The following is a 16,875-nucleotide window of genomic DNA, read 5'->3' as shown; positions in this document are numbered from 1 at the left end:
CTCGGGCTGGGCCTGATTTTCTTTTCTCTTTGACATACTTCAGATTATTTCCTGAGACAGGAATACATGATGAGACAGAGATACATGTCCCCTGACAACATGAAAAAGCACAATGCAGGTTGGGCAGGCAGACTTTACCGACATTGAGGCCACTCCTCTTGATTTAGCAGCTCCTAGTGGGTCTGCTGAGTGACTGGCCCTCGTGAGCCCACACTGAGTCTACACGAGGTGGTTACTGTCAGGGCTGTAAGTGGGGGAGGAAGACCATGAGAGGGCCGGTACTCCTGTGCCTTCCATGTCCGTCTCCCAAACGCTGGTGTGGCAAGCGCCCTTACCACGAGGAGAATAATAGTTAGAGAGGTCACTGGGGACTGCTCACAGAAAACAAACAGCCCGGCTGGTGTGGCTTAGTGGTTGAGCATAGACCTATAAACCAGGAGGTCAGTGGTTTGATTCCCGGTCAGGGCACATGCCCAGGTTTCGGGCTCCATCCCCACCCAGTAGGGTGCATGCAGGAGGCAGCCAATCAATGTGTTTCTCTCTCTCAATTCTCCTCTCTTCCTCTCCCTCTAAAATCAATACAAAGAAAAAAGAAAACAAACAACTCCCAAGACAAGAAATTCAAACAGCAGGCAAAGGACTGAAGACCTCCCTCCCTCCAGGTGTGAACAGCTGCAATCCACAGCCCCAGGATTGGATTTCTGCAGTTTCTGGCTGGGTGGGAACTGCCACAATTGCTGTGCCTGTGCATTTACAGATGTTTGCACAGTAGGCAAGAAGGTTATTCTCAGCAGTCCTCCCCCTGTGGGACTAAAGCATTTAAAAGGTAAGGCCTTGAAATTTCAATAATATCAGGCGCGTAATACATTCCATCTCCCTCACAATAGCTGGCACACACAGACCTCTGCTGAGAAGGAAAGGTGTGGCGGGGCCATTCTTACCACCACTAATGCCTGAAGGAACAACAACAAAAAAAGGGCAGAAAGAACTAGAGCACAATAAAGAATAATTAAAAGCAATGAGAAGCATGAAGTGAAAGACATTCAAGGATAGACTCTATTGTGTGAGATGAATTCTCTAGTTCATGAGAAGTGAGACATATTAAAAATTATCACTTCAAACCTTGATAGATGGCTTGTACCCCTTATTTTCACATTCTAATTTCTATGCAGTATGTTTTGTGTGTTAACTAGAGCTGCGGGGAAGTCAAGGTCCTTTAAGCTCACAGTGGCATATTCGAGTTTTCTGAAGGGAAGAGAGATAGTACAAATGTGAACTTGTATTCAATCATAAATACAATACCTAACTCCTTTGTGCACTTACTATTTCACAGATCCTGTCTGAAGTATTTTATACGAATCAACTCTCTGAATTTAAAAAGCACAATCCTCTGGAATAGGTGCTATTGTTTCCCCCGTTTGAAAAGTCAGGTAAGCTTTCCAAGGTCACAGGGCTCGTGAGTGAGGAGCTGAGTGCTGAGGTCTCACCCCATGGGTGCCACTGCCTCCATTTGAACGTCAAAGCAACTCAAAAGGGCTCTACTTGACAGGCCTGTGTGTACAATTACCACGGTCCCCGCGAAAATGAAGTAGAAGAAAACCCATGTTAATCACTGAAAACAACCTCTCAAGGTCCCACTGCTACTGAATAAAATCCAACAGAATAAAATCTGCCCAGTCCAACCTCTCCGCACATCCAGAGCACAGCAAGTTCAGTTCCCTCCACCAGCCTAGCCCAAGCTACATAATCTCCCCCCGAATACCAGGCGAGCCTCACAACCCACCAGAGCTCATCTCTGAAAAACATCATTTTCCCACTTTAAGATCTTCCAAGGGTTCTCCATATTCATAGAGTAAAACCTGTTTCCTTTAATAAGGCAAATATGGCCCCATACACCTGGGCCTGGTTTGGGTCTCCAGTCTCTGCTGGTCCTGTCCCATGTGCCACCCCTCCCTGGCATTTTCCTGAGACCTCCTCTGCCATGAGCCCTCCTCCCATGCATGCTGCAGTTCAAGCCTGTGTTTCCTGCTGGTCTCAGCTCGGCAGACTAAATGTCACTTCCTCAGGCAAGTTTTCCAAGACCCAAGTCGTGACTCCCACTCCTTCATGACACTTGATGTTGTGGTGCCTGTGTGTTTTTTGTCTGTCATCCTCACTGGTCTGTGAACGTGGATCTGCTCATCCAGATCACACAGTTTCTTGGTCTCATACCTAGCTTGCTTTGCTCATTCAAATCCCCTTCCTGGCCCCAGTGGGAATGCCAAGCCGGGTCCCTTTTAAATTTTCTAAATGACCTGAACAGACTGGGGGTCTTGTTTGTGCACATCAGTCCTCTAACCACCTGACGTGACTAATCCCCTGAGTGGAGGACAGACTGTGTGTTGTGGGGTACACACTGAGTGGTGGGAGTGCAGAGGGAAGGGGCAGGGATCCTGGGGGCAAAGTAGCTGTGGAAAACCTAGAAGTCCTTGCTTTGGGTACTGGCCTGCCTTGGCACCCAGTTCACTCCATCAGAACTGGAGGCCATGGAAGGTGGAATATGGATGTGGAAAAAGATGAGCCTAGGATTTATGCATTTATTTTAAAGCTCTTGCTTATAAATAAAAAATGGCCCTATATTTTGGATCCATTATTGTTACTGTTGCTGCTGGCGATAATCTAGAGTGGGGATTATGAAGTCAGTTATTCAGCATTCAGGGCATTAGATGTCCCTTCAGTGGTTTCTGAATAAGTTTTTATTAAAAAACTTTATGCGATTTTTCAATATGATGCTTCCATAACACCTCCGTCTATAATTTTACATTAAGTAGCTTTTCATTTTTGTGGGAGTGAAATCTACAAGGTAAAATATGCCACCCTGCTTTACGGACTGCATCTGCCTTGTGTGTCACAGAAGCCATAATGGTGACACAGAAAACAGCTGGCTTATGCATTAATAATCCTTAACAACACCTATCTAATAGGTGCATTTGCTCTCCCCTGAGGCTACCGATGTTAAAATCATGACATTTTTGTGAATAATTTTTGGTTTCAGCTGCAGAAAAAGAAAACCCAAGTTGAGATGGCTGGATGCACGGGATGTGATTTCATCATTTTTCTGAATTGCTAAGAACATCTCCTCCTCCCCATTAAAGAAACAATAAAATCAACTAATGAATTGGAAGCAAACACTAAGAATTGTTCCATGATGAAACAAACTTGGGAATACTTTATTTTACCTAAATTCAAAAATATAACTGGCAACATGTTACAATAGCATTTTCTAAGGATAGCTCTCCATGTCCAGAATTACTGGTTGGAAATGCTCTCCAGGCTACCGGAATTTTCATTTAGTGGAAGTAAAAGAGGAGATAATAGACACTGGAGCTATAATAAAAGACACCTTTTTAGAAGTAGCGTAAAAAGCGGTGACTAAAATAATGATGTTAAATAGTGTTTTCAGTTAATAAATTGCAGTGGTTCCCACCACACAATGGTGAATCTCTTCTTACACTGGAGTAGGCTTTCCCATGGAATGAATCGTTTTCCTTCACCTGGCTTGCTCTGGATAGCAGCTACTTGCTGATTACTCTACTGCAAGCATGTCAAACTCGCGTATGCGGCCCACAATGAATATTTTTGTGGCTCAGTCAATATAATGATATGTAAGAAACATTTTAATAAAAAATTTGTAACTTAATTTTTACAATATCCTGTTATACATAATTATTAATAACACTACAACGTTCGCTAATGACTGATTACTATAATGGGGTTGCATTCATTTCCCTTACGCGCCTTATGCGCAGGCACACCATTTCTCTCCACTAATACTAGCAGCAAATATTTTAGCAGCCGACTGCCACATTATTAGTCTTGGACTGACTTGTTTGCTGCGCGTAACAGGAAATATTTCACTTTCAGAGAACGAGAAAAATAGGTTTATTTGCGTTATGCTTACTAATTTGTGCAGTTATTCAGTGTCTGGTAAGTTAATGTTCAAGAAAAAATGTTAAATTTTATTAAAATGTTCTTTTATTTTATAACGATTACTCATTTATTTCAGTCCTTTGTATTCAGCATGTGTCTATTGAAATAAACCTATGTTTCTATGAAAATTGAAGTGTTTGTTTTTTTGTGGCCCACATAAATTTAAACCTTCTTTATTTGGCCCATGTTAGCCTTGAGTTTGACATGCTTGCTTGGGCTACCAGTGGTCGGCAAACTGCGGCTCGAGAGCCACATGCGGCTCTTTGGCACCTTGAGTGTGGCTCTTCCACAAAATACTGACTTCTGAGCATGGGCCACGAAGTTTCAATTGCACTGTACATGTGCGCCCGCACATGTTATTTTGTGGAAGAGCCACACTCAAGGGGCCAAAGAGCCACATGTGGCTCGTGAGCCGCAGTTTGCCAACCACTGGACTAGTCTATCTAAATTGGCTCACAAGTGTGTGTGATCTTATAACCTAAAAGCAGGCATACACTTTTTGCTCTATCCATAAATAACATTTCCTTTCAAACACATAATCCACATGTTGATATTTATATTTCACTCTTACCATTCCCTAAAATTCCCCTTTTAGACTGAAATAAGAAAGTGTGTCAACGTTAACTGCAAATATTTGTGGCTTTCTCCAGGTAATTAGTTGCATGAAATGTGGGTTTCCAGGTGCATTAGAGAACATACGAAATGCTGGCTGGACACCGGAAGGTCATGTCCGATTGAGTTAGGAGAAAATTGGTATAAACCAAACATTAATGGACATGCTGCATATAAATTCTAAAATCGCTTCAACAAACAACAAGTGTTGGCGAGGATGTGGAAAAAAGAGAACCCCTATTCACTGTTGGTGGGAATACAGATTTGTGCAGCCACTGTGGAAAGCAGTATGGAGTTACTTCAAAAAATTAAAAATGGAACTGCCTCATGGCCTAGGGATTCCACTCCTGGGAATATATCCTAAGAATCCAGAAACACTAATTAAAAAAAATATATGTACCCCTATGTTCATTGCAGGATTATTTGGAAGCAGCCCAAGTATCCATCAGTAGATGAGTGAATAAAAAAGCTGTGGAACATTTACACAATGGAATGCTACTTGGCCGTAAAAAGGAAATCTTACTCTTTGTGACAGCATGGATGGACCCAGAGAACATTATACTAAGTGAAATAAGCCCGTCAGAGAAAGAAAAGTGTCATATGATTTCACTCATATATGGAATCTAATGAATAAAACAAACTAACAAACAGAATAGAAACAGACTCATAGATAGAGAAAAGACTAACAGCTGTCAGAGGGGACTAGTGTTGCAGGGTTGGGTGAAAAAGGTGAAAGGACTAAGCAAAAACAAAAAAACCACACAAACAAACCAAAAAAACAAAACAAACCCAAACCAAGATACTGTTATTTCACTTTAAAAAGAATAATAATTATTTAAAATCATTGTACACCCATTAACTATTACTCTGCGGTCCTTTTCATAAGCTGACATGCAGTGCTTGGGGGACACCTGTTTTTCCTGGGATGCCATGTGTGAAACTGATCTCAGAAGTGGTCTGGAGGAATTCCTTTCAGTTAAGACCTACTCCATCTACTATATCCTTGATACAGATTATGATTTGCAACTTTTAGGCATCTGGTCAACCTCTAGCCAAGCAGAAGATGGTACCTGCCTAACCATCCTCACCCAACACAAACAGGTTGCAGAGGCAGGCCAAGAGCACACACCTTTCTCTTTACTTCCCCTTCTGCTCCGGTCATTATTTTTCTCTTTCCCAGAAAATCATTTCTCAGCCCCATTTAGTTCTCCAGTGGTTGCTTAGCCTTCCAAACCTCTGCTCTAAAACATCTTTGTGCAATTCTCACAAATTGATTTGGACGAAGCCTTTTGGGAAGGAACCTGTCTGGTCTGTGGAATTAAGCTGTTTTCACTTACGTGTAATCCAGCTTTAAGTGTGCATCAGGGAAGCTTCAGACACTACCAAGGCTGGTGTCCTATGCTGCTATCAGAGCTGCTCAATTTCTGCACGACTTTAAAAACTGAAGGAAAATCTGCTTCTCCTGTTTATAACATAGTTTGTTGTCTTTCTAACTCATGTTTGTTTTTTGTTGAAAAGTTTAGGACAATGATGATAATCTTTGTACTTTGGAGAAAGACGAAGTATGATGGTGAAAACATAAGTGGTTCCCTTTGATACATTTTTCTGGAAGGAGGCATTAATATATGTAGAATGTATTAGCTTTTATGAGAGCTACGAGTATGGGTTAAAGCCTGAACTGCCTATGTGCTACTGAGATATGTGTCTTTTGGAACCCATATAATGATAATGATAATAAGAATGTAGCTAATATTTATTGAGAAGGCACTTCCAGAGCGGGTATCTGAGTCCAGCCAGTCTACACTCTCATCAACCACTCTGCTCTGTTGCCTCTTGGAGGGGAAAGATATTGTCCTTGTTACCGACATAAAACACGTTTGTATATGGGAGGAATTTTAGGGCCAAGTTTCAAAGACTTGATTGTGACCATGTTGCACAAATAAAGAAATATTTGTAAATAAAAACCCGGGTGACTCCTGACAGGACTTGAAACTGTAATGTTCCAAAGCATTTCTGGATACACCATCTACCTAAAGGAACCATTATTTGGATTGCATTCTTTTTGGACTCTATTCAGCCCTCCCTAGCAGTTAATCAACATTTCCAGCTTGCAGAGGTGCCACTGTGATCAGGAGTGCAAAGGCTGCTATTATTCTTGACATAGAAAGCAGAATAATAAAGGCAGACAAATCAGATTTGAGTGACAGGGGTAAAGATTAGGGCTCCAAAGAGAAACCCTTATGTAGAAAAGAATGAAAGAGTTGGTAGGCAGTATGTGGCAGCAATCTGCTCTATAATGCAGAGATAAAGACACCACTACCAGAGGGACCGTTGGTCCTTGATCCCTGAGACAGGTTGTACAGCAATATTGCATGAAGAGCTGGGAAGAGGCGCACAAGAAAGTGTTTGTAGCCGTGGAAGAGAGGAACGTGACAGATGTTCACACCACAAGAGCCTCCCGCTGGCTGAGTCACAGAGCATTCATCAGGCCTGTCTCCAAAGAGAACCCTCATAAACCCATCCGAGTACGTGTTCATGCTGTAAAGAGGGGAACAGAGAGAAGGCAACCAAGGAGAACAAAAAAGAACGGCACCCTTCCGAATGGAGGGGTTTGGTGACCCAAAGGATCTGGCTGCCTTCTGTCGAGGAGAAGAAAAGTGAAGGGAAAAGCCTATATTCACATGCTTCGGGGGCCCCTGCCAGAGAAATAAACGCTTGCATTAGTCTCTATCTTCTTTAATTAAGCTTCTCCCACGATACAAGTGAGGTCTCTTTTATTTAAGAAAAAAGAGAATAATCTAATAAGTGATAAAATAGAGATACGTTGACTCCCTAGACATAGCTCAGTGCAGGCAATCTCAATTTTTTAATGGCAGCGTGGGGCATTACATCAGGAAATTCCCAGGAGCATCCTTCTGAGTGAGAAGGCAAGAAAAAGAAGTAACTTGCAATGACCAGTTAATATAATAATAATAATATAATAATAACTTGCTAATTGTTGGCTGCCTTGACAAACTTGTCCAAAGTGGTGTCATGTGTGATAAAGGAACCTGGTCATGAGAGTCAAGAAGTTATGCTTCAGGGCTCACCTTTTCACCTGCTAAATGGGGTAGGGATGAGGAGAAAAATAGCCTAAAGTAGTTCCAAAAGCTGGTGTTGCAGCAAATTCACAAATTAGTAAAGGGTGGTTATTTATACAGATACCAGCGCTGTGTAATTCCTGAGGTCACTGCTGTATTCCTGACTCTTTACTCAGCCAGTCACTTGGTGGTGCACGGAAATGCTTGTTTAATTTTGGATGAACTAGGCCTGAAAGATATGGCTTTGCTTCGCAAGGGTCTATGGTGCTGGAGGCCTGGGGAAGCCGGCAACAGGGAAGCTACATGGGTACTTAGCTACAGCTCTACCCTTTCAAAGCCTGACCCTGGAAGAAAGATGTGACCTCATTTTTCCTCACTGTTGAACAAAAGCCCCCTTAGGAGACCAGAAACACATGGCGTTTCTCCTAGGTTGAACACTGCATGCACTCTATTAAATATGCATGTCAGTCCATACGGTTTGCAAATACTTTTGTGTATATGATTCATTTGAGCTTATATAGATGAAGATCACTTAAATCAATTTGTGCTTTAAGTTTCAACTGTTTCAAAGACAAAACAGGCGAGTTGGGCTTAAAGATTCTGACATTTCTACCAGCTTAAAAAGATTTTATACTTTTCTACTTCCAATGAGGAACACCTATAAAGTACTATTAAAGATTTAAAAAGTATTTGTTTTAAGACAGTCTAAAACTGGGTGCCTGCTTAACATCAGACCATTCATCTTCAAATCATTCTGTATTAATTTAGGTTCCATTACTCGATGGATATATTCCCAACAAGGCATCTATAACAGCATAGGTGGATGTTAACTAATGTGATCTATTTTTAGTTTTATCTTTTATTTATGTATTTATTTTTTCAATCCTCACCCAAGGATATGTTTTTCATTGGTTCTAGAGAGAAAGGAAGCGAGAAGAGAGAGAGGGGAAGAGAGAGAGAGAGAGAGAGAGAAAGAAACATCAAATCAGGGTTCAAACCAGCAACCTGGGTATGTGCCCTGACTGGGAATCAAACCCGAGACCCCTCAGTGTGTGGGACAACGCTGCAACCAACTGAGTTATACCGATCAGGGCAATTTTTGGATTTATCTTTTAACCTGCGACCTGACTTTAAATATTCCCACCAGTAATGAGCAAGTTTATTAAGAGCACAGGGATAAGAGATGTATATGATCTGACCTTCTAGCTTATTGGCCAGTATCTTCTAAAATTAATTTGGTGAAGAGAAACTATTCTTTCAAAGCAACTTTGTGGATAAGTTGTTAATTGCAACTGTTCATTTTTCCTTGGGAAAGTAGAGATGGAGAGTGAAATGCAGGCAGGCCCTGCATGGAGATCTTGGCACTGTTATTTGGAATATCTAGACCTCATGAGGGTCGCTGTTTGCCTATGTATATAAAGCATACTTCCCCGCAGCCTCCCTATTTAAATTTGGACCCTAGAGAATACTCCACTTGATGGGGCAATAGTTTTAAATCAACCTCAAATAGCATCGAGTAAGTGAATCCAAACATAACCTGCCACACCCTGACAATGTGAGGACAACATAGCCGGGAAGAGGAATGCCAGCTGACCCAGAATCTGTACGTGAGGAGTGAGCTGCACTGGAGCTTGGAGGAATAAAAACAAAAGTTGTTTACGGAAGGCTTAGCTTTTGATTTAAAAAATATTTTTTTCTTCCAATTCTACTGAGAAATAATTTCAAGTGTTCACCTCCATCTGGAGGCCAACATGCAGGAGACAAAAGCTGCTTTATAAAGGATGGAGAACTTGTATAGATGTTCTGACATGTCTTGGCTGCAGACATGACGTGCTGAGGAGAGTGTGTCGTATTCTAAGCATGTTATTTACTGCTTCAGAGGCCTGAAGGGGAGTTTTGAGCTATGAAAATATAAATCATATTTATCTCTCTGAAAACCCTTATGAAAAGTGTTCATACCACACAGAGTATGTGGAAGAAGAGCAGAAGAAAAACAGATGAACAGCAAACAGAAGGAAGTCACTTGAGCAAAGGTGCAGCTCCTGTGCGGGAGGGGAGGTTCTGGAGCCATTTCCACTATAAACCTTCACTCTGCATTTTTATTATCGTCACATAAAAGTTTGCTTCCAGCTCAAAGTCCCTAGAGACAATGTCTTCTAGGTTTCTCTTTTTCAAATTATCAGCAAATTATAATTATGAACAAATAAAACTGATTATATAAGGTGGATATGGGGTGGTGGTGGGGATAAACAGGAAGAGGTAGGTCACTGTGGAGATAAGCGTTTAGTTTAACAAGGTGGACTATCTCCAAAAACCGTGCCTTGATTTACTGACATGTCCAAGGAAAGAATGTTAGTGAGAATAGGAGTTGACTAGCCCTTAACTTAGAAAAGAAACAATCACAGGTGCTGGCGATGACAATCCTCAAATTCATGCAGGTGGTAGATGCTTTGTTGGGCCAATATGAGATAACCTTCTTGCCAAGTTGGAATATTCTACTACTTAATTGGTGTCTGGCCCACAGTAACTCCCAATTCATTCATTCATTCATTCATTCATTCACTCATTCTTGTATTCTCATTCAGCATCTGCTTCTAGCCAGCTCTCTACCACGCGGTTGGTAGATACTTGTTGAATCCACGAATGTGCTCTGGGGCATTTTTCTGGTGTGAGGTCATGAGGCAACATTCTGCCCAGGCATCTCCCTCTTTAGCTGGCCTGTAACACAAAATGTCCTTGCGAGGCTGAGGGCAGTTCTGTTTGATGGACAGTGACATTTCTCATTGTAAACAACTAGCTGTATCTGGTTTTTTATATCAGTCCCTGTGGCCTATGCCAGTGCGACCTGAAGTCCTGAGACATGCCACTGAGCACCCAGAATCTCTGAGCATAACAGATGTAACTTTAACTCTTCATTGTTAACATCCACGCATGGTTCTCTTCTTGAGTATAGTGCCTTGGGTATAGTCCACTTCATCTTTTCTTTTGTCTGAATTGTGCTAACTTGACAGGACTGGCTACTGGATTGGAACTCTGAGTTTAGCCTCGATCTTCCCATGTAAGGTCTCTTTTTGTGCAGGCCAGGGCTAATGGGTCTCCACACAGGTGCTCAGACACCTGTGTGGGAACAGGGAGACCCCAGATGCTCTGTGTCATATTTGAGGACATCTAAGACAATTTTAATTGAAAGGTATTTTCAGATATGCCTGTATCATAGAAAATTTGCTTCTTTGAGAAGCATAACTTAGAAGGGAAGGGGTTGCACTATAGATTCGTTTTATTAAAGACCAACCATGAGATTTTGAGGGGTGTGCTTTGTAAAGCCTGTGAAAGAGGCAGCATGCAGTACATGGGAAGGAGCATAAGCTCTGAGCCTCTTCTCAGGCGGAGAAGCACGTCATCGTGCATTACTAGCATCCCCATCCGCACACTGCAGCACACAGCTACACGTTAGTTCTGTTTCCAATCCCTGCTTCTCTCCTCATGGGTCTCAATTCTGATACTCATGAAATGAGATGAGTAATAACAAAGTAGTCAAAGGATAGAAAATACATTACATTAGTTATAGCACAAAGCCTAGTACACAATAGGCACTTAATATTTCTTGAATGAATAGACAAATAAAAATGCTGAGTTTCAGAAAGAAAAGTATTATATCAACCCAAATTACTAATATGGAAAGAAAATATATTTATCCCTTTTTATTAAATGAGAAGGAAACACACTTAAAATCAACAGTTTTTGACACTATAATATATTCATATTAGAAAACATATTTAGTCATATGCAACCTAGGTTATTGAATAAAATAAAACCTGCAACTGCCCTGCTGCTATTATTGTCTGACTTACTCATTTCTCACCCAGATTTTTCTGTGATTACTCCCTATTATCTTAGTTTCCAGTTTCTATCCAGGATAATTCCACACTAATTAATCTACTTAAAGCACTGTTTTCTTCCCTTGTCTCCCTGCCTTTCATTAAATAACATGCCTTATTCAAAGCCTTTTAAGTGTCCTCACTTTACCTCTCAGTCCTTTGTTCTTAGCCCCACTAGCTCCGGGTTTTTATCTGGGTGGCCAGATTTTTCAGGCTGGGTTTTATTAATTCTGTGAGTACCTAAACAGCTATGTAAAATTGTGTGTACATGTGAATTTTTCCAGAGAGAAGATCCATTTCAACAAGTGATTTAGGAAAGTCAAGAAGCCCCAGAGGTGAAGACCTTTGCTCTCTCACACCTTCTGTGGGGGCGGTGCTCCCCCAAGCCTCAGCAGTCCTCCCATTCGCTAGTCCTCTGATAAGGGAACTCATCCTTCAAGGCCCGCTGAAGTTTTGCCCTGCCTCCTTCCTGCCATCCCCCACCATGTCCTCTACCCCTTCTTCGGCTCCTGGGTACCCCAGCCAAGTGCTGGGGCATTACCACCTGACTATGACATGCCCTCCAGATTTCATGGTGCACAGCTGCTCCCCCTGAAGGAGTTACAGGGAAGTTCCTCGGGCAGGATCCTTCGATATTTGTGTGTCCAACCCACAGATGAGCTTAGACGTGAGGAAGAGGGACTCAGTGCTGGGCAGGCCCTGCCCATCACAGACTTACTGAGTTCCTTCCACAACAACCTGGCACCATCTTTTCTGAGTTCTTTAAAGCGGGAGTCTTGAAGACAGTTTTAAAATAAAAGTAAACAATAACAAAAAGAACACTTCTGCAGGGCCCCCTCGTTTGCACACCATGTGGCTGTCAGGTGTTCTCCCGAATCATTTTGGAGTGGTTCTAAATGTGTTCCTCCAGCTTAAGGCCCGCACAGTCTTCTGTGGGGTATCCGGGTACCTTTACATTGTGAAATATAGTAAGTTCTGGGCAATCCTACCCAGCTGTGTACTCATCTGCCCCTCACAGTGAACTGTGTTTTTGAAATCCTAAGTCTGCCCTGGCTCTGAGTGTGGACATGGAGTAACAGACGTGCTTCCTCTCCTTTGATCCCTGGTGCGCCTAATCATAAATCCTGAATGCTACAGTTGTATTAATGGCTGGTCAGGCAGATGTGATGAAGTGAATACTGGGTCATCAAAGTGTTAGCCACCAGACGGAAAACAATTAAATGGAGGGGAAATAGAAAGAACATACTAAAAAAAGCCACAGATCTGGCTTGAATGTGGTCCCTTCAATTTGCAGAAACATTACCATTATCATCAAAGGTCAAAGTCAGTTGCTGGTAGAAAAATCAATAGAGCTGAGGGAGGGGAAGAGACTAAATAGATAAATTCATGACATGCCCTCTATATTGAAGGAACTTGTTGAAAATCTATGTATTTCCAACTCTTGGGAATAAAAGTGGTTGTCGGTTTCATGGGTTCCTCCTATGAATAGGTTTTAAAGAATTACATCAGTGCAAAAGAGAGGGGGAAAAAAGGGAGCAGAGATTGAAACATTGCATTTGTCTGGTAGTGTTTATCACTCATTTTGTTGGACTCTTAGGTGTTTGTGTTTTTATTTGAATGAAGGTGATCCATGTGCATGTTCTACCACTCCATGCCAATTACTGCAGATGATCAGAAATCTTTATTACTGGCAATCTGAGAACACAGTTACTAGTAAACTTGTAGCATACTATACAGGTATACCTTGTTTTACTGTCCTTTGCGTTATTCTACTTTGCAGATGGTATGTTTTTTACAAATTGAAAGTTTGGGGCAGCCCTGAGTCAAGCAAGTCTATTGGCCATATTTTTATTTTTTTTTATTTTTTCGCCGTATTTTTCCAATAGCATTTGCTCACTTTATGTCTGTGTCACGTTTTTGGAATTCTCTCAGTATTTTAAACTTTCTAATTATTATATTTTTATGGTTATCTATGATCAGTGATCTTTGATGTTAATATTGTAATTTGGGGAGCCATCATCATCATCATCATTGGAACTTGAAGATGTGACTGAACTGCTATAATCTCATGATAAAACTTTAATGAAAGAGGAGTTACTTCTTATGGATAAGCAAAGAAAGTGGTTTTCTGAGATGGAATCTACCAGTGAACATGCCATGAAAATTGTTATAATGACATCAATGGATTCAGAATATTACATACATTTAATTGATAAATCACAGAAGAGTTTGAAGGGATGGCTATCATATTGGACAGCACAGATAGAGACAATTTCAACCACTGCAGGAAGTCTACTGGACAGTCTTGCAAGAAATGTTGGGATTCTGGTCTCTGGCTACAACGGCCTTTTCTCCTATTCTGTGACTCTTTAACTGAACCTGGCCTCCTTCCCTCTCCTTGCAGTCCACTGGACACCTATGACCCTCCTGCCACCAAGCCTAGACCTTCCAACCATGATTTTCTTGGCATCGTTGACTCCCCTGCTTCTTGACTTTCTGTGTACAGCCTCCTGCTAATCCCTAATCATTGGCAGGTCACATCCTTTTGATTTTCCAGCTCTTGTTTATTGGGTATAATGAACTACTGGAAACAATGATAAAATAATAAAATGGAGAGAAAGTATGCTCTTTAACCCTAACTGGGTCCTCTCTGCTTCTTAGCACTTCTTCAATTCATTTTAATTGACTCATTAATTCATCCTCATTCTCCACAGATGACTTGCCTCATAATTGGTGGGGAAGATGATAAAAAAAACCAGGCCATGAACTTCCTCAACATGTTCCTATAGCTTTATTTCAGTTTTCCTTTAGCCAAAGTGATCCACGATCTGCTTTCCACCCACGAGCACAAATTTCTTGAATTCAGATCTTCGCTCATGATATCTCTGCCATTTAGAAGTTCTCCCAATCTCACCTCTGCCACAATGCTGTTTTCAGATCATTACATCTGATCTAAAATATATTTTCTTCTCCAAGTTCCCCTAACATTTTCTCTGTACTTCTCACACAAGTTTTTAATTGATTGTGTACATACTAATATATAGGCATTTCACATCTTCCCCACTAAACTGCAAGTAGTGTGAGAAACAGAGCTTGCTGGAGTCAGCTTGCATCTCTGGTGGCAACTGACACAGGTCTTTGCACATAGGGTGTTTAGTACATATATATTTAATGAATACATATATTTTCAGATGTCAGATTAATTCCTAAGGTAGAGAGATTTAATTCAATAATGAACTGATGAATATAATTCTTATAATGATCTCAATATTAAATTCTAACTAAACCATTACATACCAAACCTTCTGCTGATAAAACAGGGTGTATGTGTTGGTGACTAGAACTGCAATAAATGGTGCTATAGCAATGTGCAAATATCTAAGGGAGGATGAAGTAGGTACACAATGATACAGAATGGGCAAATAACTGAAGAAAGACATTAAAGCTGAAATAAACTTACCTTGGGTAGCAATATAATGATTGGGTCGATGATAGCCCTAAAAATAAATGAGAAAGAATATTTCACAAACCTAAAATTAATAAGCAGCACAGAGGTCACATGCTAAGTTTGCCAAAATGAACGCATCCACAAATACCAACAGTTGCATCACTTGAAAGTTAAATTATCAGACTAAGTGCCATTGAGTTCCTCTTAATAAACAAAGGTGCATCAAATACTACAATTCTGATGTTTGCAGAGGGGGTGTGAGTATCTGAATTGCACACTGGCTGTGAGATGCTAGATGAGCAATAAACACCAACAACTTATGGATTCTCCAAAATAACATGACCATGACTCTTAGTAGAGTGAAAATAGGCTGAGAATGTACAATAGAATTTCATTTATGGTTGGGCGTTATTGGCAATGTGCCAAGGCTTTAACACATATTCTGTTATATTGGTATAGGCAGTTATATCAATAGTAGTACTAAACATCATTCTTAAACACTGCTAATACCATGACATGACGCTGTAGCAGAGACCAGGAATTTAAAGAGGCAGCAATTAGGTAAGACCCCCTTCCTGTCACTGTGACCCTATAAGAAGGGGAAAGATGAAAACGGAGACCACATAAAGAAGGGGGCAAAGAACACTGTAGAATCGATATCTGGGAAAGATAAAGTCAACTTAGAGAAAATTACACACAAGAAACATAATGTCACACGGACCTTAATACTTTCCATCTCTGTCCCCTGAAATGACCTAAAATACTGCACCCAAAGCCACGTGGAAAACAGAGTGAAGAAACTTAAAGAGGAAATATGGATTTTTTTTTAGACGACTTAAATGCATATCTGTTAGATTGTTTTGCTTTTAAAAACAGGTTGAACAACAAAATAACAAAAAACAAAAGCAAACACATTCTTTTGTACAACTGACCTGCTATGGGTTTTAAACATAGAATCATGGCACAGATTAAATACGATTATTTAGATGACCCCTCATTTCTTGCCAGATGATAAACACCACACGGCAAGATCCTGGTCTGACTCATTTGCTCTATATGTCGGTGCTAGCAAGGCGCTAGGAGATAGGAGGAACTCATTTGTTAAACTGAAATAATCCACACAGTCCATTAATGACCTATATTGCTAAACACAATGGCCATTTTCCAATCCTCATCTAATTGATCTATCAGCAGCATGAAGGAAATTAATCCCCTTGAAATACTTTCTTTGTTGGCTTCCAGGATATAACTCTCTCCTGGTCTTCCTATCTCCCTCCCTAGCTACCCTTCTTTATTCATTTGTTGCTTCCTCCCCTTCACCTTGATATGATGTTGATGTGCCCAGTTCTTAAGACTCTTTCCTCTGTCTACACTCACTTCTTGTTGATCTCATTCAGTCTCATGGGCTTCAATACTATCTGTGCATGGATGAGTCCTGCATTCTTACTTCCAGTCTTGGCCTTTCCCCTGAAATCCTGATGTGATATCAATTGCCTACTTTACACCTTCACTTGGATGTTTAACATATATTTAAAACTTAAAACTGGATTCATGTCCTACCTACCTCCTACCTGAATCTGCTCCATTCACAGTTTTCTTCTCAGATAATTGTAACTCCATTTCTTGAAGGCATTCTGACCCCTCTTCTTCCTACACTCCTTAGCCAACGTGCCAGCAAATCCATTGTCTCTACTTTCAGCATAAATCCATCATCTGACCATTTCTCACCCTCCAGTGCCACCACTCGGCCCAGCTACCATCTCTCTCTCTGATTGCTTCCACAGCCATCTAACAGGTCTCCTTGCTTCTACTCTCGACCATCTGCAGTTCATCCTCTTCACAGCTGCCGGATCATGTCATTCCTCCATTCAAATCCCTCTTATGACTG

The 16,875-nt window shown here is 41.0% G+C and overlaps 1 protein-coding gene across 5 annotated transcripts in view; it reads right to left on the bottom strand.

The window, feature by feature from the left end:
- Positions 1–16,875, bottom strand: part of PTPRM (protein tyrosine phosphatase receptor type M) — a 650,734-nt gene that overhangs the window by 55,184 nt on the left and 578,675 nt on the right. For all 5 annotated transcript variants that reach the window (XM_070420643.1, XM_070420639.1, XM_070420640.1 and 2 more), the window contains one exon: positions 15,000–15,036. In XM_070420643.1, the coding sequence (XP_070276744.1) occupies positions 15,000–15,036 (37 nt within the window). The remainder of the gene's footprint in view (positions 1–14,999; positions 15,037–16,875) is intronic.

The sequence above is a fragment of the Myotis yumanensis genome, unplaced genomic scaffold, assembly GCF_028538775.1.
Source record: "Myotis yumanensis isolate MYYU_CA2020_CCGP unplaced genomic scaffold, mMyoYum1.0.hap1 SCAF_7, whole genome shotgun sequence".
In the NCBI taxonomy this organism is placed as follows: domain Eukaryota; kingdom Metazoa; phylum Chordata; class Mammalia; order Chiroptera; family Vespertilionidae; genus Myotis; species Myotis yumanensis.
This window is presented reverse-complemented; position numbering and strand designations above follow the sequence as displayed.